The sequence below is a fragment of the Nanorana parkeri genome, unplaced genomic scaffold, assembly GCF_000935625.1.
Source record: "Nanorana parkeri isolate BGI_ZX_2015 unplaced genomic scaffold, ASM93562v1 scaffold3217, whole genome shotgun sequence".
In the NCBI taxonomy this organism is placed as follows: Eukaryota; Metazoa; Chordata; class Amphibia; order Anura; family Dicroglossidae; genus Nanorana; species Nanorana parkeri.
The window spans coordinates 34,214-55,899 of record NW_017309485.1 but is presented as its reverse complement, the minus strand read 5'-3'; the positions used below and the strand labels follow the sequence as shown (position 1 = coordinate 55,899).

Sequence of the window (21,686 nt, the reverse complement as noted above, 5' to 3'; positions counted from 1 at the left end):
TCTGCACTTCGAGTTGGCCGAACATGCTGAGCATGTTCGGCCGACCCGAAGCCACGCGAAGCAAGCCGATGTACGGCTGAAATCAGCCGTACCAGCCTGAAGTGAATAGCCGAACAGTGTTCGGCTCACTTCACTTCAGATCGGTCATTCACTCGGCTGCCTTCGGCAGCATAGTGAATAGACCCCTAAGTGCAGTATAAAAGTAATTGTTTAACAAAGGGTAAAAGTAATGCACTTACAGGATACAGGAAGTCCCCGGGTTACATACAAGATAGACACTGAGTGATAGTTGTGGACCTCGGTTCGTAAGCACGGGTTGTCCGTAAGTCGGGGACTGCCTGCATTTAAAAACATCTCGCCTGTCACACAGACTTCCATCTAATGTGTGACAGGCGAGATGTTTTGAAATATCCTGTAAGTGCATTCATTTTATCCTTTATTAAACAGTTACTTTTATACTGCACTTAGATCTGTGCGCCGGTTTTTGATGTTTTCTTCACAGTCAGAGGCGTAACCAGAACCTCCAGGGCCCCGGCGCAAGAAACCAGGAAGGCCCCCCCCCAACCGCCATGTCACCGCATTGTTAACATCAAGGCTGCCGAGGTCCCCAGCAAGCGCAGGACCTCAGGCAGCCGCTTGTTTGAAATGTTAGTGCCGGTGTTCTGTCGAGAACACTGCCCCAGTATCTGCGTTTACGTACAGACGGGATTATCGAGGAAACCGGCATTTATTTACAAAGTAGTCGTTTGTAATTGTTAATTGTGATCGGTAATAATATGCCGTCCATGGCAGGAAATGACGGATGGAATATTATTAACGGTCACAATTACCTATTTAAACGCAATACTTCTTTGTGAATAAATCCCGGTTTCCTCCATAATACCGGTCTGTGCGCAAATGCAGATGCCGAGGTCGGCAAATTCAACTACGTCGGCGCTCTCGACAGAACACCGGTATCTGCGTTTAGTATCGGGGGGTTTTCTCGAGTATGAATACTCGTGAAAATGCCCAGTATTGGCAGTGGTGTATCCCTACTTAAAAATATAATGCATTGCTGGGACTTGTAGCACTACACAGTTGGATTGATTTAATTGTGGATGGCATCGGTGCCCGACGGTTGCGGTATTCAGGATTGTGGTCGGCGTTGGACTACATGTCACAACCACGTGCACAGATGCCATCTGCAATTAAATCAACTCCCTGCTCCCAGCGGTTGCAACATGCAATGAAAATTATTAGTGCCCCCCCAGATTTGACTGTAGTATCTTATGTGCCCCCCATATATTGTTCCTAGAGTCGCCACTAAAGGAAAGGCAGCTGTGTGCGCCATCTCTTTGCTGTTTTCGGCTGAGCCGCAGCCAAACTAGTAGATGCGGCTGTGTTAAAGTGGTAGGGGCAGTGTTCCCCGGCCTCCCGGGTCCAACAGACACTACTGTCGCCGCTTTAACACAGCTGCACCCACCTGCTAAAGGAGAGCACGTGTGCTGGCATGGAAGTAGCTGCCCATTAAGGCGTGTGTGTGGATGACATCCCACAGGGATCAGACTGTGTGTGATGGCTGATCCCAGAGATGTCGCTGTGTATGTGTTATTCTAACTGCCCAATCTGCCGTGTATTGGTTCCGGCCCGAGTTCTGCCATGTATTGGTTCTGGTCTGAAGTGTGACGCGTATTGGTTCCGGTCTGAGGTCTTCCATGCATTCTGCCATTTAGCTCACTTTCAAATTGCCTATATTGGTCTAGATTTTGAAATTCGCCCCCCAGTTCCCCGGCAATTCAATTGGCCCACTATTTAAAAAATAATGTGGAGAAAAAACTTCTGTGACACAAGAATGTCTATGCAGGTGGGGCGTGAGGGAGGGACTTGTATATGGGCGGAGCACAAGGGGGCCCCATAATCTTGTATTGCCCGGGGGCCCCATGTGTTGTCAGTCCGCCCCTGTTGACGTGAATATAGTAAATGACATTATGATAATGACGCTAATGTTACATCTGGAACACAGGGTACAATTTTGCAGAAGTGAATGTGTAAAAGACGTTCGGCTTGTTCTTCATACGTGTTCTTGTTATCACTTTTATTATAAGTATGAATGTCCCTACAGCGGGTGGCAAGAGAACCACCATTTGTGTGTGACACATTTGTACCCGCCACTCATCCAGTAATATTCTTCAATCAAACAACGGATGACAGCACAATCCAGCATTGGATGAAACATTCTTTATTGATATAAAACAGAATGCATACAGGCAGACAAATATCTCTTACATCTCAGATATCTTCTGCTGCCTGTAAGCACTGTAACACAAGGAAGGATGTTGCATCAAATGTTGGACTGTGCTCTCATTTAGAAAAAGCTTCTTTTTTTCATCAGTTATAAAATGAAGCTGTTACGAATACTGGATCGCTATTAAATAATTAGATTATCAAGAATTCATAGTGACTGCTTGATATAATTAAGATAAAAGTGTAAAGAAAAAAAAGGTATAAAAACATTTGCAAAATAAAAATGTTCTATAAATATGTTTTTATACTATAATTATTTTAAAAATGAACCCCTTACAATGAAAATCTGCAGCTGAGGTTCAGATTTGTTTTTCACCCTAAGGGGTTCATTTTATTATTTAACCCTCTCATCACGGCGTTGTTCAAAGTATGTCGCTGTCACTCAGTGTGACAGTCAGTGACACCTAATGACAGTGAGCCTTGTAGGCCCCCTAACCCAACCACTATTAGTTTTTATAGAAACAAATACAATTTTAGTTGTCTTTTTAGGCGGAAAAGTACAAAAAAAGTCAGAAATCCGAGGGATGATGGGGGCGTTTCCAAATAAAGGAGAAATAAATAAATGAATTTATTTTAATGCATTTTTTTAGCTGTGCTACTTTTCTAAATAATAATATTAAATCAAAACTGGGGAAAAAGTGTTTTTTTACATTTTTTCATCTTTTTTATGTTATTCATACTAAGTGAGGCGATAGGCACACATATATGTAGTAAATAAAAGTAATTCACCGGCACACACTTGAAGGGTTTTTTGAAAGTATTGATATATTTATTCAATAACCAGGGCATTTGCCGGCATCCAATCAAACTGTTCAGGTATTTTGGGAGCCAGCGGGGCCAACTAACAAGACACTGAAGCTTGGCCCAGTGGGAGATCCCTCCATACACACAGTTTAGCGCGGATGGAGGAATCTGTTGCACTTTTTCTATCTGACCATAGAAAATCTGCAGATAATTGTAAGGTGTATGGGCAGCTTTAGCCTATATATAGTAGGGTTGGGCTTGATGTTCGCGCTGAACATGAGTTCGACTCAAACATCGGCAGTTCATGTGTTCGGCGCCTTGTGAGCCCTGATTGGCTAAAGCCTTGCAGCTGACCACAGAGTCATGATGACTCTGCCCAATCATGGCTCACCCTGTTATAACTGTAAACAGTTGGGCGGAGCTAGCTGTCACTGTTAAGGTGCCCATACACTGCACGATTCTCGTACGAAAATCGCGGGAAATCCCGCGATCGTACGAGAATCGTGCAGTGTATGGAAGGCGTGCAACCGTTTCTACTGTACGGTCGCACGTCTTCCGTCGAACCAGCATGTTAGAAAACCCGCCGGGAATCGTACGATTCTCGGCAAGTTAGTGGCCTGCTGGTTCGACAACTGCCGAACGGGCCGGTGTGCGCAAGCGCACACTGAACGTTTGCAGTCATCGTAAGCCCGCCCCTCAGCGGGGCGGGCTTGCGATGATCGCAAGTACGGTCTGCCTGTCCAAGATGGGCAGATCGTACGTTTTTTTAAGTACTTTACAACCCTCGCAAGACAAAAGTCTTGCGAGGGTTGTAAAGTGCATGGGCACCTTTAGCTCCGGCCAAATGTTTATATGTTACCGGCATCTGTCAAAATGCCATTCTGCGGCGGGTGTTCATCACAGCGACGGGACGGCGGTCGTCGGGTTTTAAAAAAATTATTTCTATTTTTTTTTATTTTGTCGAGTTGTTGTCGTCGTGGACAACGCTGGACCTCGTGATTGACCCGGGATTAAGTAGATGGATCACATTTCTTTTTTTTTTACATGAAAGACTTCATAAACATGACTTCTGTTTTTTTTCAAAATAAAGGATTTTATCTAAAAGTCTGGACTTTTTTTTACAATTGTATTTAACCCTTTAGTGAATGGGTAGGGCTACAAGTACCCCTTACTCATTCACAAGTGGGGCCGCATCTGGGTGCCCCTTTATTAATGGGCTACCCGATGTGAATAAGGCCTTTGTCCGCACCCCCACAACCAAAATCCCAGAGCTTGTGGGGAAGAGGCCCTTGTCCCCCATCTACAAGGGGACAAAGTGCTTTTCCAGGGGAGACCCTGGGAAAGCCCCCTCCGAGTGCCGAGGGCATGTGGCCTGGTATGGGCGCTTACTCTTCCCCACCTTTCTGACCCTGCCAGGCCAATGCTCGGATCAAGGGTCTGGTATGGAATTTTAGGGGGGACCCCACGTTTCCCCCCCCCCCATTTTTGGGGGTGGGGTTCCTCCTTAAATTTCCTACAAGACCTTAGGGGCCTTGTATCACTTTAAGGGGGAACCCCACACACTTTTTTTCTGTTTTTTTACATGGGGTCCCTCCTAAATATTTCTACCAGACCTTAAGGGTCTGGTATGACTTTTGGGGAGAAGCCCACACACTTTTAAAACAAATTTGGTCCCTCCTAACATTCCTACAAGACCTCAAGTGTCTGGTATTGTAAAACAAATTTGGTCCCTCCTAACATTCCTACCAGACCTAAAGTGTCTGGTATTGTTTAGGAGGGGGAACCCCTAAAGTGTCTGGTATTGTTTAGGAGGGGGAACCCCTAAAGTGTCTGGTATTGTTTAGGAGGGGGAACCCCTAATAATGTTTATTATTTTCTTAACTTTTTCTAAACTTTTCTTTATTTACATTTATTTAAATAAGTTTTAAACTTTTTTTTCCATTTGTTTACATTTTTTTTATTCTGCTCGGGTTAGCGAGAAAAATAGCCGGGCCAAATGCCACTCGGCGGCATTCAGCAATTCACTTACTGTCGTTCGGCCCCTATGAGAATAGGGGCAAGCGGCAGCTAGTGAGGTGCCGGAGCTTCGGCTCAGCCGATCCAATGTTGGATCGGCTGAGTTGAACTCCTTCAGCTCAGCAGAACATGCAGAACATGTTTGGCTGACTGAAGGCAGCCGATGTACGGCTGAAATCAGCTGTACTGAGCTGAAGTGAATAGCTAAACGTCATTTGGCTCTGTTCACTTCGGCTCAGTTATTCAGCAGTTTAGTAATTAACTCTTTATATTTCCAAGCCAAAAGATAAACGACATAATCATCCTCATATTTTATCATATAGTCTACACATATCCCCAGCAAGTGTTTATTATATATCTTATAACTTTTAATAAAAAAATACATTTTATAGCAGAATAGTATAGCAACATTCCATGGAAAGCTATAAGTCTATGATAGAATACCATTCTTCATAAAAAGCTGACAATAATCTGTTCCTATTCAGCACTGCCTTCAATTTCTTCATCTATTTCATTGGAATTCTAATAAACTTCATTATCGTTCCAGTGATATGTTTGGATTTCTATTTGCACACCCCAATCTTGTATCTATTTCTCTGCAATATGTCCATGGTCTATTAGAACAGATCTGTATGTTCTTTACTCCACAGGGGTCCCGTGTTGAACCCTTTTATACGCAGGCTATAATATATCTTTCAATTTTTTTAATTTAAAAAAAATTTGAGTAAAAAAGAGTACAGCAATATCCCATGGAAAGCAATACATCTGTGCTAGAATTCCACATGTTGCCATTCTTCATGAAAGCTGACGATAAAATCTTCATATTCAGCACTGTCTTCTTTTTCTTAATCTATTTCATTGGAATTTTGGTAAACTTCATTATCATTACAGTGATATGTCTTGATTTCCATTTGCACACCCCGATGTATCTATTTCTCTGTAACCTTTCCATTATTGATATATGTTATACAACTATAATTGTTCCAAAACTCCTCTACATATTACTCTCTGGGAATAATACCATATCCTTCACACAATGCTTCATCCAGATGTATTTTGTCTTTCTAGCAGGCACTACTGAGGATACGGTTTTATTTATAATGGCCTATGATCGATATGTTGCGATTTGTCACCCGTTACACTATCACCGTATACTTAACAAGAAAATCTGCATATTATTAATTATGGTTGCCTGGCTCAGTGGTTGTTCAAATTCATCTTTACTTACAAGTTCTGTCTTAAAAATGTTCTTCTGTTCTTCTTCTACCATTCATCAGATCTTTTGTGATGCTAAAGCTCTGATCAACATTGCCTGCAGTGGTACTGAAATGTTTTACATTGTCATGTATACAGAGTGTTTTGTATTTGGGCTCTGTCCAGTTATGTGCAACTTGATGTCATATGTAAAGATTATCAGAGTCATACTACGTATTAAATCTAAGGATGGCAGAAGAAAGGCCTTCTCCACCTGTTCATTCCACCTCATGGTCATGGCCATCTACTATGGATCTAGTACAGCTGTGTATATGATACCACCATCAGCTCGCTATGCTCTACTTGAACAGATCTTTACAATGCTCTTCTCCACAGTGGTCCCCATGCTGAACCCTCTCATATACAGTCTACGAAACAAAGAAATAAAGAATTCTTTGCGGAAATTGTTGGCATAGTCTTGTCAAGACAATATTTACTACAAGCCCTGAGATTTGTGTTTTATATAAATGTGTGTTCTCAGTTTGTGTTCATATGTTGGTAGTAGTACTCAGTACTCTGGCCTGTATCAAGAGAACTATGTTTGGTAGGAATTACAGTAGAAGCTGAGCTTCAATAATTGCAATAATATAGACTGTCTATTCATTGTTCCAACATCAGCCCATATGGGTTTGTGTGTGGAAGGGTTACAACGTCTAGTAGTAGTTAGCCACATTAGGTTGCCAGCAACATTTTCAGTTATAATTAATGTTTTAATGACTAAATAAGCCACTTGGATGAATAGTAAAATATCTTCAACACTATAGAACAAGTCCAACTGAATGTGACTAACTACTAGTAGCTATACCTAGATAAGTGAGACCTTTACAGAGAACTTCTGGCAGATTCTTACTTCCGGCTTTGTCCTTGTAAAGGAGATCCACCTTCACTCTCTGTCAGAGCGGTCAGAAATGTAAAATGTTACACCGGTCACCAAAATGGAATTAGTGCGGTTTTCTCTTAGCGTGGAAACCTGTTCTTGTGACAACTATCAGAGGTGGGACAGATGCTTAAATCTTTCCACATTCCATCTTTCCAAAAAAAACATTTGCCTGGAGTTTGACTTTATCCATGTGGTATGTGTGACGCTAAACATAGAGATTTATCAACATGTGTAAATAATAAAAAAAAATCATCATTACCAGAGACAGAACATAGAAAAATAAGGTAAATCATTATTTTAGGGCAGGAAGTGGGTATTATTTTTAAAAAAAGAATAAATTAATGAATAATTTGTTTGTATTTTGTCCGAAATTTTGTTCAAAATATGTGAACTCGGGACCCATGTCAAGGCTCCTCATGTCTAGTGTGTTCTTTCAAGGAATGCTTTTTATGGGTTGCCTGAGCTCATTCCCAGACCATTCCCAGGTAATTCCTTTATTGTTCAGAGCAACAAGGAATACAACTGTGAATGCGGAATGCTTGAAACCAGCCATTCAGCATCTCTATACCGTAGCCAGTTGCAGTTCAGTTGGCATGGAATTTAAATGCATCCTTTAGCACAGGGGTAGCCAAACTCCGGCCCTCCAGCTGTGGTGAAACTACAAATGCCATGATGCATCTCTCTCCGGGAGTCATGTCTGTGGCTGAGAGAATCGTGCAATGCCTCATGGGAGGGCCAGTGTTTGGCTGCTGGAGGGCCAGTGTTTGGCTACCCCTGCCTTAGTTCCTATGTTCCACAATAGACAACTAAAACCTGAGACATTACATTGTATTTTGGCACTTTAGCTTTTTCAGTATAGCCAGGCACATCATGCAAGTTTGCAAACGCAACCCTTCCCCTTTTTCTTGCTCTTGCTATTTTTTACAGTTGTAGTTGAATCATCACGCTGCTATCAGTTCAGATTTCTTTCTACATTCTAATGGGGTCATTTTAAGTACACATTTGTTCTTGTACATTGGCTTCTGCTTCTCAGTTTTTTGTATTACTGTCTATGTCACCAGTGAGGAGATTTCAATGTATTTACCATACCAGAGTCACTGGCTATGACTAAGGCTTTTGGCGACTAAAAAGCATTAGTGGTTCTGTACTATGTGAGCTGTTTTTGTTATAATAATCACACAAGTTTTTGCATAGAGTATATTCAACCTTCGTACCCATGTCCCCACTGTATTATTATTATTATTATTAAGGATTTATATAGCACCAACAGTTTGTGCAGTGCTTTACAATATACAGAGTAAATTACAGTTACAATACAAGTTAAGACAAGATGGTTGAGGTTCCTGCCTGTGAGAGCTTACAATCTAAAAGGGGGGAGGTAAAGTGATACAAAAGGTGGTAGCTGTGTGCGGATGAATTGTTTGAGCAAGTGATAGTTCAGTGGTTAGGCTGAGGCGCATAATAGGTTTACCTGAAGAGATTAGTCTTTAGGGATTTCCTAAAGGCAGAGAGAGTAGGAGATAGACTGACAGGTTGGGGTAAGGAGTTTCAAGGGATGGCATGAGATTCTAGAGAAGTCCTGGAGACGAGCATGGGAGGAGTTGACAAGGTAGCTAGAGAGCAGGAGGTCTTGGGAAGAATGGAGGGGACGGTTAGGGTGATATATATGGTTGGAAATATAGCCGGAAGATTATCCTTTACCTCCTGTCCTGATGATAATTGTAAAAGTTTAGATTTCCTGTTTTCTGTCTTTTTTGCAATGGTCACGGAGCAGATAAAGCTTAACTCTCAAACAGGGATATAGAAGCAATAAAAGCTAAAGGAAGTTTTTAATAGGTAATAATGTAAGTAGCTGATCTGTAAAGAATAAAATACATCTTCTCAATTCATTGACGTGACTGCAGTAAAATACATTATAACAACTTCATTACAATTACAGCTTGAATATAAGATTAGTATTCTTGTAAAACTAGAGGTGACCTGCACAATACACGTCTCTGAAATGTTCCTCATTCATGGTCATGCTTTCATGTTCTCCATTTAGTTCTTCATTTTCCTGCAGCAGGAGCCTGACCCAAATCAAGAGAACTTCTGTATGTCCACAACAAGCTGAAGTGTAGTATCATGACTCTAATCATTGAGAAAGTATATGTTGGAGTTGGTTTACCAAAAGAGAAGAGGTGTCCACTTAGCTAATAGACATGTGCGATTCGTTTCATTCCGAAACGAAATTCGGACAAATTTTCGGAAGTTCGGACATTCGGATGTATCCGAATTACAGACATAACGAATGCAAACGAATCCAAATTTCCATTTCCGAAATTCGTTAGCGGTAGTTCGTTCGTTTCGGTTTCGTTTTTAATTATTTTCGTTCGTTCATTCGGTGCAGCAAAGTGCCTTTAGAGGAGGAGAAAAACATTTTGTCACTTTGTTGCAAACAAACGAACGAAACGAAAATGAAACGAACGTTCAAACGAACTACCGCTAACAAATTTCGTCCGAATTCCGAATCCGAATTGACTTTCACACCCGAAACCTGAAAAACGAAATAACACGAATCAAAACTAAACGAAACGAAACAAATTTTTTGCCAGTGCACATGTCTATTAGCTAAGTACATACGGTAAAACTCTGTTCACATTGAATATCCAGTCATAAGCACTCCTATGATAAGGCAATCTATTGCTGGGATGAAACATAGACCAAAGAGTGAACAGAGACTTTTGGAGAAGAGGCTGTGTGGTACCCAATAGGTTTCTGGTCAGGCAATGAACCCCCTCCCCCTATAGCTAATTGTCCCATTCATTAAGAAGGAAAGAAAATACTTACCTAAACATCTGGTCACATGAAACACTGGGTCCCAATTCTGCTTGTATCTGTACTTCGGAATAAGATTGTCCATCTTTGTGTGTCCATGTCACTGACTGGTGACATGAACACCTTCCATAGGATGTCACAGGGTCCTGAAGACTCTGGCGGCAGCATGATAATGTATGAAACGGGTTAGTGAAAAGACTGGTCAGTGTGGGGCTGCAGCCAGTCTCAGCTCCAATAAGAGGGGTCACAGAGGGTCACATGATGGCAGATTCAGAATTTGTGAATAGGTGGTTTGAAAAGATTGATTTCCAAAAAGCAATCCTGAGATGGGCTTTTAAAATGTATGTATGGTATAATCAGACAGGAAGTTAGGGAAAGCTGCAACAGCAAAGGAACATCTAGTTTCCTGTTCACTATGAAGCATTATTTTGGTGCTTTTCCTTTTGGGCCTTTGTCAGTGGCATCGGATTGACATCATTTTGAGATACTTCTGAGATAATTCAGAATTCACTGACAGGGACATATGACCTGGAGTTGATCTCCTACAAGCAGGTTATGTATTCCAATAGACTTATAGGGGAATGCAAAACCTGCTCCAAGAGAACAAAAGCCCATTGACACAGTACAGATCATTGTCTCGCACTTGGGAAGCTTCTAGAATGTCCCAGAAATCATTGCTATGAACACTACTACTGCCTCTCCTTTCTTTGGAGGGGCCAAAAACACATTTGGCCCCTCCACAATTCTTACCAGATCCTTATCCCAGATGGGCATGGTCTGGTATGGGATGGATTTAAAGGAGGGATCCCATGCAAAACCACAAAAAGAAAGGTTCCCTCTACATATCAGAGTCCCCTCCTTTCACATCAGAAGCCCTCCATCACATCAGGAAACCACTTCACATCCACCATCCTTTTTTCTACATGAGGCACCCCCCTTTTACATCAGAGTCCCCTATTCACACCAGAGAGCACCTTTCAAATTAGAGTCCCCCTTTATTTCCAGAGCCCCCATTCACCTCAGAAGTGCCCCCTTCACACCAGGAGCCCCACTTCACATCAGAGTTCCCCATTCATATCAGGGGCACTCTCCACATCAGAAGCCCCCCTTTACTTTAGGAGCCCCACTTTTACATCAGAAGCCCCCCTTCACATAAGAGTCCCCCCTCTTTCAAATCAGAGTTTCCCTTTTATATCAGGAGTCCCCTTTACATAAAAACCCTCGATCCCCCTTCACATTAGGGTCTTCAAGGCACCCCTGAGGAAGCCAGAAGGCACCTCAAGGTGCTGCAACACAGGATGCCGCTTCTGTACATCATGGCGGGGGGTTCCGATATCCATACCATATTTTAAAGACCGACACACTACCCAAAACTGAGGAAACATAAATTTCAGGTAAAATCAAGAAGCCGGGCAGCGACTCATTACACGCCACCCAGCTTCCTTAACCACTTGAAGACCAGGTGTTTAGACCCCCTTCCTGGTCAGTGTTCAGCGCTGCGGTACTTTGACTGACATTTATTCCGTCATGCAACGCTGTACTGAAATGAATTTTATACCATTTTTTGGGGACAGATAGAGCTTTCTTTTGGTGGTATTTAATCACTACTAAAATCTACTACTAAAAAAGTTATTTTTTTATATTATGTTATAAAACAACTAATATTACCCACTTTTTTGTTAAAATATAAAAGACGGGGTCACGTCGGGTAAATAGACACCAAACATGTCAAGCTTAAAAATTAGGCGCACTCGCGAAATCGCAAAAAACTACGATACCCAAAATTGGCCATAGGTGACGCTTTAAAAGCCTTTACAGCTCATCAGTTTAGTGTTATCAGTGATTGATGACCCTAAAATTATTGCTCTCACTGCGACGTTCGCGGCGATATGTAACATGTGCGGCGTAATGGGCGAAATCGTCGTTTTCGCAGGTATGCGCACCTGACGCATGTTTACATGCATGTATCTAGGGGTGGGGACTTTTTTTAAAAAAATGTTTTTTTTAAATTATTTTTGTAACTTTAAAAAAATTTGGGGGGAAACTTTACATTTTTTTTCCCACTTAACTTTATTGCTACTACAGAGGGGGCTAAGAAACCCATCTATGTGATAGCAAGAGAGGTGACAGGTCCTCTTTATGGAGACATCAGGGGTCTCCAAGACCCCTAATGTCACCTAGGACCCCCCTGAAGAAGCCGATGAAGCACAGATCTGCTTCATCAGCTTCTCTCCAGCATCTGAAGCTGGAGAGTGGCACGAGAATGCGGACGTGATGTAATATACACCACTTCCGCATCTTGATAGCAGAGAGGGGACCGGAGGGAGGTCGTGAACCGACCTCCCTCTGATCCCCTGTGACAGAGGACGTATGCTGGTCCCGGGCTCGCACCGGGCACAGTAGAGCCCGGGACCAGCTTGACAGCCGGAGGGGGGGAGCCGCGGAGGGGGGGCGCACATCACGGGACCTCATACAAGCGATCCGCCGGCTCTATAGCCGGCGGATCGCTTGTATATTAACGGGCATTGCTGCCTGTTTTGAAATAACGGGCATTTCCCGCGCCCGCCCAAGTGGGCGGAAGTAACAGGACGTGTATACATGCCCAGTTACATCCAAGAAGCTCCCGGCCGGCCGGGCGGGAGGTAGTTAATGGAACTTCCCAAAAAAATATTGGTATTTGTACTCGATACTGAAATACACGTCTCTGAAATGTTCCTCATTCATGGTCATGCTTTCATGTTCTCCATTTAGTTCTTCATTTTCCTACAGCAGGAGCTTGACCCAAATCAAGAGAACTTCTGTATATCCACAACAAGCTGAAGTGTAGTATCATGACTGTAATCATGGAGAAAGTATATGTTGGAGTTGGTTTAATAAAAGAGAAGAGGTGGCCACTTAGCTAAGTACATAAGGTAAAACTGCTCACATTGAATACCCAGCCATAAGCAAGGGCACACTCCATTCACTCCTATGATAAGGCAATCTATTGCTGGGATGAAACATAGACCAAAGAATGAATAGAGACTTTTGGAGAAGAGGTGAATGTGGTATCCAATAGGTTTCTGGCCAGGCAATGAACCCCCTCCCCCTATAGCTAATTGGTCCATTAATTTAGAAGGAAACCAAATACTTACCTAAACATCAGGTCACATGAAACACTGGGTCCCAAGCAGGGGCGTAACTAGAAATCACAGGGCCCCATAGCAAAAAAATTTTATGGGGCCCCGTGATTGCTAGTTATGCCACTTGCAGAGCCCACCGAAGGGTGACCCTGCAGAGCCCACCATAGACTCTCTATAGTGGGCTCTGCAGGGTCTGAGATCTCTTACCTGTCAGCGCTGTCCGCCTCTGTGGTTCTCATCTGCCGCAGGGGCTGGCTGTCACTGACACAGCTCCGCAGCGGCTTTGAGGGGAAATGCGCCGTGGCCCCTGCTGAGCTGTGTCAGTGACAGCCAGCACCCCTACATGCCATAGCGACCCGGGCGGCCCTGGCCGGGCCCCCCTGTGCCCGGGTCCCATAGCGGCCACCTGGGTCGCTATGGCGATTGTTACGCCACTGGTCCCAAGTCTGCTTGCATCTGTACTTCAGAAATAATACTTACCTAAACATCTGGTCACATGAAACACTGGGTCCCAATTCTGCTTGTATCTGTACTTCGGAATAAGATTGTCCATCTTTGTGTGTCCATGTCACTGACTGGTGACATGAGCGCCTTCCATTGGGATGTCACAGGGTCCTGAAGACTCTGGCGGCAGCATGATAATGTATGAAACGGGTTAGTGAAAAGACTGGTCAGTGTGGGGCTGCAGCCAGTCTCAGCTCCAATAAGAGGGGTCACAGAGGGTCACATGATGGCAGATTCAGGAACGTAAAAATGGCTTTGTAATTAATTTATTTTTGGCTAAAGAATTTGTGACTGGATGGGCTGGAAAGATTACTTCCCAAAAAGCAATCCTGAGACGTGCTTCTAAAATGTGCCAAAACTTTTTTTTCTTTAGCTTTGAGAGTTGAAATCCTTCTGCACTTTGGCTCAGCCAAACATGAGGAGCATGCTCGGCTGACTGAAGGCAGCCGATGTACGGATGATTTTAGCCGACGTACGCCTACAATCAGCCGTACAAGGCTCAAGTGAATAGCCGAACAGCTAATTTCGGCTGAGTTAGTCACTCGGTTGCCTTTTGACAGCTTTGTGAATAACCCTGATAATGTTTTGTGCATAAAAAGTGCAATTCTTTTTTTTTTTCAATTCAAAAAACATCTTTATTAAAAAAAACAAGCAGTTGTGCCCGGCGACCAATCAGCTTCTCTCTTTCATTTTCAAATCTTAACTGAACAAACTGAAGAGAGAAGCTGATTGGTTCTCATGCGCAGCGGCTCCAGATTTGAGCTGCTCCACTTTTGATAAATTCCCCCCAATAAGTATTTACATTTTTGATGTTGATTTCTACATGTGATCATTTCTGAAACGGCCGCTGAAGAATAAAACGAACCTTCTGAAGCGATTGCCATGAATATAGTAAATTACGTTCTGATAATGACAGGAAACGTACATCTCGGACATCGGGGACAATGTGTAAAAGACGTTCGGCTTGTTCCTCACACGCGTTCTTATTATCACTTTTATTATCAGTTGGAGTGTTTTCCAGAGGCGGCTCTAGACTGCCGGGCCTTAGGCCAAACTTAAAGGAGAACTATGATGTGATTGCTTTCCACTCACCTCATAGTTCTAGCCAACCTGTGACAATGAGACTGTCACAGGTCGGCTCAGTAGATCGGGAAGTGAGAGAACACATGCCGGCGTTCGCTCACCTCCCGATCCTGTCACGGATCTCTGCCATGACAGGGGAGGGGCTGGATTCCCCCCTCCTCCAGCGCTGACTAGGGATGCAGCTAAAATCTGGAGCAGTTGTGCACGAGAACGGACGGGGGAGGGGGCGGGTATAGCTGGCTCTACCTCTAGATAGGCAGAGCCATCTGTCACTCACACAACTGGGCGGATCCAGACAGAATTGTCGCTGTAACTCGCGGTATACTGAGATTAGGGTGAACTATGGGGAAAAGCCCGAACCCCATACTTCTCCTTTAAACATGAGGCCCCATTCACAACCCTAATGGAAAATTGATGGCTGTGCGGGGTTTAGGAGGCTGAGCTTTTTATTCTTTTCAAACTTTTAAAAAAAAATTTGTATTTTTAATTTTAGTTTAACTTTATTTATTTTTACATTTTTAAATTTTCTTTAACCAGTTGCCGTCCGCCCGTTGAGAAAAAACGGACGGATGGCAGACTCCCATTTGTGGGTTGCCGTCTCCAGACGGCATTTTTTTTGGGAGGGAGGTCAGCATCCTTGCTGATCTCCCTCCGAGGTCTGAATGCAGAGGTCATGTGTATTACATCACTTCCGCATTCACCTGTCAGTCCTCTGGCTGCTATAGCCGGAGAGAAGAAGCTGGTGAAGCAGATCTCGGCTTCATCGGCTATTTTGGGGTCCCCAGGTGACATTAGGGGTCCTAGAGTGTGTCAGTGTGCCTTTGCTAATATATTGGGGGGATTGTATCCTTCTATGTAATAGCAATAACAGTAAGTGTAAAAAAATAAATAAGTATAAATAAAAAAAGTTTAAAAAAATAAAAGTCACAAATAGAAAAAGTAAAAATACACCCCCAAAATGTTTAAGTCCCCTCCCCCCTTCGTTTACGCACATATAAACATAAATATGCGTCAGCGCGTGAAAACGACAATTGCGCTACACACGTTACCTATTGTCGCAGCGAGCACAATAATTTTAGGGCCATCAATCACTGATAACACTAAACTGATGAGCGGTAAAATCTTTTATAGCGTCGCCTATGGCCAATTTTGGGTAATATAGTTTTTTGAGGTTTCATGCGTGCGCGCCATTTTAAGGCTTGACATGTTTGGTGTCTTTTTACGTGACCCGACTCTTATATTTTACCAAACAATTGGGTAATAATAAATGTTCTATAATTTAATATAGGGGAAAGTTGTTGTTTTTCTGTAATTTTTCCTTAATATAGTAAAAAATAAAACCCGTAGTAGTGATTAAATATCACCAAAATAATGTCTATCTGTCCCCAAAAAATGGTATAAAATTTATTTCAGTACAGCGCTGCATGACGGAATAAATGTCAGTCAAAGTATCGCAGCGCTGAATACTGAAAAATGGCCTGGATGGGAAGGGGGTGTAACACCGCGGACTTCAAGTGGTTAAACTTTAAATATACATATATATATATATATGTATATCTTTCATTTTAGTCTGTTTAACGTTATTTTTTAACACTTTTTGGGGATTTTTGGGACTCATCCGGTTTGATCAGATTCCGAGCCCGGTACAGGGGATCTCCACCGACGTGAAGGTGATCGGTTCCTCTGCGGGAGGGCAGATGGAGGAGGAGTGGGTTTGCGGATCGGTGAACGGCTGCGGCGAGCAGGCATCTCAGAAATGGTTGAAGGTGAGTGCGGTTTCTCCGAGAGATTTAAGGTGTTCAGGTGATGCTGCATCGATTCCACCGCCGTGCCCGAGTATGTGCGACCATTGTAGGCAAAGGAAAGCCCTAGCGGTAGGGGATGTTACGGGCTTGTAGGGCTCTCAAGACCGCTCTCATTTCCCTCCTCTTGGTGATAGTGGGCGGGGCTAAATCCGTGATTCCCCTTTATTTTTTAACCCCTTGCTGACTGCGGTGTTACACCCCCTTCCCGGCCAGGCCATGTTTCAGTGTTCAGCGCTGCGGTACTTTGACTGACATTTATTCCGTCATGCAACGCTGTACTGAAATACATTTCATACCATTTTTTGGGCACAGATAGAGCTTTCTTTTGGTGGTATTTAATCACTATTGGGGGGTTTTATTTTTTACTTTACAATGAAAAAATAGACCAAAAATGTCCTTCTCTCTTCCAGCAGCCGCTGTGCCGGTCCTCTCAGTCCCGGGCACTGGAGGGGGGACAGCGGTGCCCGGGATAACCGGCAGCGGCTACGGAGAGGGAGTGGCGTGGCAGCAGCGGGGGACGCCGCACAATTTAGGGCTATACAAGCGATCGGCCGGCTATAGAGCCGGCCGAACGCTTCTATGAGACAGCCGGTAACGGCTGTTCTCCTTTCCGGCGGGATTCTGCTTGCGCGCGTCCGCGCAGAAAAAAAAAGACATACATTTACGTGACCCCGCCGGGAAGGATCCGCCGTCTGCCCATCGTAAAATTGCTGAGCATGTTTGGCCGACTTGAAGCCACCCGATGCACGGCTGATTTCAGCCGATATATGACTGAAACCAACCGTACAAGCCTGAAGTGATAGCTGAACGCTGTTCTTCTCACTTCACTTCGGGTCGGTTGCTCACTCGGCTGCCTACGGCAGCTTTGTGAATAGACCCCTGAGTTTCTTCTTGTTGGTCACATGACAGCCTTTCTTTTGATGTTACATGGGAGCTTCCTCTTGATGTTAAACAAGTGCTGCTGGCTGCTCTGCACAGTCACGTCTTGTCAGTCCTCTAGGGGGCTAAAACTAATTAATTTAAATTGTTAGGAGGCGCTCCTGTGGGGAATTGAGGGTTGAAGAAAGATCTCGGGTTCCTCATAGACCAGCAATAGCATGCAATGCCAGGCTGCAGCTAACAAAGCACGCAAGTTACTATCCGGCATTAAAAGAGGAATTTATGAATAACTCTCTTCCTTTACCCTTGTTCTTCCCTCTTTCTCCTGCGCACTTCATTCCTCTTCTCCTCCATCCCTTCCTGTTCCTCGTTTCCTTCTCTACTTATCATTTTTTTTTTTTATATTCAAATTTTATTGAAACTTTCACAAGTATTATTTCGACAAACATTGTAAACACCATCAGGCCAGCCGGCCGCTAGAACTACTTTTAAATGTAACTGTTTATGATCAGGGCCGGATTTACTCTCCCTGCTGCCCCAAGGCCAGGTTCCTCAATGCGCCCCCCTCCCCGGCAACCCCCTCCATCAATGGTGAATGGCAACCGGATGGCAGGGGCGGCAGGGTTAGTTTTAATTTAATTGTATTGTTTCTTTTTTTTTCTACTTTTATTATCACTTTTAAATTTTTGTTATTTTTATTTTTTTTACTTTTTGAAATTTTTTTTTTTTAATCAATTTGATTTTTTTTTAATTTAACTTTATCGCTATCACACAGGAGCTAACAAGCCCCTGTGTGATAGCATTTGGAGGTGACAGGTTCTCTTTATTGAACCTGTCACCTCCAATACAGGAGATCTAGCATAGCACTGTGCTGGAACTCCTGTGACATGTGAGAGGGGAAGGCTGCTCTCCCCTCTCACTGTTTACACGGAGCAGCAGGGTTCATTTTAACTCCCCGCATCGGCGGCCAGTGAGGAGAGAGAGCCGGCGGCAGAGGACGGAGCCAGCGAGGAGAGAGGTAGGTGCGGGGGCGGGAACGAATAAGGGGCTTCCTCACACTACATTTAGCCCTGCTTTCCCAAAGTAGGGCTAAATGTATAAAACAATTTACCGCCTGGCGTCTGGAACTGTATGTCCCAGGCGTCGGGGATTCCACACCGCTTCCGCCCCTCTGCTCCCTGCCGCCCCGAGGCCGGGCCTTGGTGGCCTTGTGGGGAATCTGGCCCTGTTTATAATTATTGGATGTTCCATAGGTACATGTCCCTGCATGTCAGAAGTACCATGTAGACTCACAGCCTCCCATCTTTTAGCCCCCTACCACTCTTTGTTAGGGCAATCAATGTTATCTTACCCATTATATTCTCACCCAGGCGTGTTACACCCCTCTATGGTGTCCCAACTTACTCCTCTATTCTCAGTTGTTCATTATTTGATGCTGACGGCCTGAGTGTCGTACTATATACAATTCAAGCTTCCCTTCCCAACCCGCCACTCTGGTCATTCTATGCAGTCACATGTACCCCCTCGGGACCCCACACTCATTGCATATTTGTCATTTGGATTTGTCCCTCTTTGTATTCGGGACCAAGAAAATTGCGGCATTATATTTATTTGTTCTCTTTTTATGTATTGTCTTCAAATCTTAATAAAGAATTAAAGTTCAAAAGAAAGAGGGATTTTTGTAAGAGATAAAAACATAATAAATTAATGTTATAATCTCTGGTTCAGTCTCACCATGAATACGCTGTTTTATCACCATTCCTCATGAAAGATGTCCTCAGACTTGAGGGAGTTCAGAGAAGGGCAACAAAATGAATAAAGGGGATGGAAGGCCTGAGTTAGGAAGATAGCCTCAAGAAATGAAACTTGTTCTCCTTAGAGAAGCGACGCTTATGAGGGGACTTGACAGCAATTTTCAGAACCATTCATGGGGATCACAGTGTTGGAAATAAACTGTTTCATGTAAGAACTGTAAGGATGACACACGGCTACAACACGGGGCTGGATCAGAGGCGGTTTAACCTTAGATTATGTAAGGGGATTTTTTACTGTGAAAGCAGAAACAATATGGAACTCCCTTCTGGAGAAAGTGGTGTCAGCTGAGAGCATTGATGACTATAAGAAACTCTTAGATGAGTGTTTCAGCGCACAGAATATACAGCGATATCGGAACTATTAGAGCCAGGAACTGGATGGACCCGAGTCTTTATTCATCCTTACCAACCACGTTACTATGTTACAATCACACAATCCGCAGGATTAGGCCACGATTACTTTTCTTTGCTTACAAAACGAACCCCTCTTGCTTGCTTGTGGTCCATTCCCGTCAGGCCCGGCGCTACCGCAAGGCAAGTCAAGCGGCCGCCTGAGGGCGCTGAAGGGTGAGGGGGGAAAATCCTAGTGGTCGGTATGGGGCTCCGAGCTTCGGCCCCATGTGAGCTGGACCCGGCCCCTCGGTTCCCTCTGATGTGCCTGTGTCGCTGTGTGTGTGGAGTCAGTGTGGCTGCCGTCTGACAGCCATGAAAAGTTCCCTCTGTGGACTCGGTAGGTGAGTCTTGTCTCCCCCTCCCCCTCCCCCTCCCGGTCCTGAGCTGGTGTATATGTGTGTGTGTGTTTTCTCCCCACACTGGTCCCAGGTCCCACCAGTATGAGGCCCCATTCACACCAGTGCAATTGCGGATCAGTGCGGTTTCTGCGCTGATCCGGAAACCACTGATTTCACAAGGGAGAATTTGGTCGTTTGTAATTGCGTTTCAGCGCTGAAACGCAATTAAAAATGCCCAAAACCGCGTTAATTAGCGCGGATCCATTGAAAGCGGTATGGAAACCGCACTGATCAGAGCGTCAAGAAAGGGTCAGGGGGCAGTTCGGATCGCACTGAGCCGCGCAGTCACATGAACAGTCCCCATAACAATATATGGAATCGTTCATGTTGGAGGATCAGCGCGGCAGAACCACCCCGGTGTGAACTCGGCATTAATGGAGTGTGAGTCCAGTGGTGGATCCGGGGGGGGGCAACAGAGCAATTGCCCCCCACAAGAAAATTGATGCACCCTCCACCGCTCTTAGGGCCGCCATCAGGGGGGTATGGCCGATACACATGTGAGGGGTCTGGGCTACTTACATGGGTATCGGCCTTAGCAGGGGCAGCATGGCAGAGGTGACAGGGGAGGAGGGGGAGGAGGCCGGGCCCCAGCAGAGGCAGGTAAGAGGAGCTGGGAGGAGGGGCAGGGAAAGGGACCCTGACCAGCCCACCTGAGACCCTGCAGAGCCCACCATAGAGAGTCTCGGGTGGGCTGTGCCGGATCTATGGTGGGCTCTGCAGGGTCACTCTCAGGTGGGCTGTGTGGGGTCTCAGCTATGTGTGGGATCTATGGTGGGCTCTGCAGGATCTCAGGTGGACTCTGCGGGGCCTCAGGTGGGTCCAGTGTCCAGCGGATTCCTGAGCCCGGAGTCCAGTTAGTGTTAGTGAATAGGGAGTGCAGTAAGTCTTAGTGAATAGTTAGTGTTAGTGAATAGGGAGTGCGGTTAGTGAATAGGGAGTGCGGTTAGTGTTAGTGAATAGGGAGTGCAGTAAGTCTTAGTGAATAGTTAGTGTTAGTGAATAGGGAGTGCGGTTAGTGTTAGTGAATAGGGAGTGCGGTTAGTGTTAGTGAATAGTTAGTGTTAGTGAATAGGGAGTGCGGTTAGTGAATAGGGAGTGCAGTTAGTGTTAGTGAATAGGGAGTGCGGTTAGTGAATAGGGAGTGCGGTTAGTGTTAGTGAATAGGAAGTACAGCTAGTGTTAGTGAATAGGGAGTGCAGCTAGTGTTAGTGAATAGGGAGTGCAGCTAGTGATAGTGAATAGTTAGTGAATAGGGAGTGCAGTTAGTGAATAGGGAGTGCGGTTAGTGTTAGTGAATAGGGAGTGTGGTTAGTATTAGTGAATAGGGAGTGCAGTTAGTGTTTGTGAATAGGGAGTGCAGTTAGTGTTAGTGAATAGGAAGTGCAGTTAGTGTTAGTGAATAGGGAGTGCAGTTAGTGTTAGTGAATAGGGAGTGCGGTTTGTGTTAGTTTATGGTCCTGCACTGTTACAGTACTCGGTACTTCTTCTGTATGATGCTACATAGAATTTTGTGTTGTGTCACCAGTGCAGGCGCTGATAGGCAAAGTAGGCAGCTTGTGAGCCTACATCCGAAAATGTTGATTATACATGTTAGGTATCGCCGCACACGCCACAGCGAGAGCCACTAGAGACTAATAGAGCACAAATAAAATGTATGGGAATGTTGGGGTGTCATTGTGGGGGGGGGGGGGGGG

General features: G+C 44.4%; 1 protein-coding gene across 1 annotated transcript; it reads left to right on the top strand.

Moving 5' to 3' along the window:
* The first annotated feature begins 5,825 nt into the window (after nt 1-5,825).
* LOC108802924 (olfactory receptor 1M1-like) lies at nt 5,826-6,713 on the top strand. Its single transcript, XM_018574769.1, has one exon. It carries the CDS (start codon nt 5,826-5,828, stop codon nt 6,711-6,713), a length of 888 nt encoding a protein of 295 aa, XP_018430271.1.
* Nucleotides 6,714-21,686: the final 14,973 nt, after the last annotated feature.

Bases quoted from the DNA above. Each gene is read 5' to 3' on its own strand.
- LOC108802924 (XM_018574769.1), top strand. From the start codon at position 5,826: ATGTTGCCATTCTTCATGAAAGCTGACGATAAAATCTTCATATTCAGC.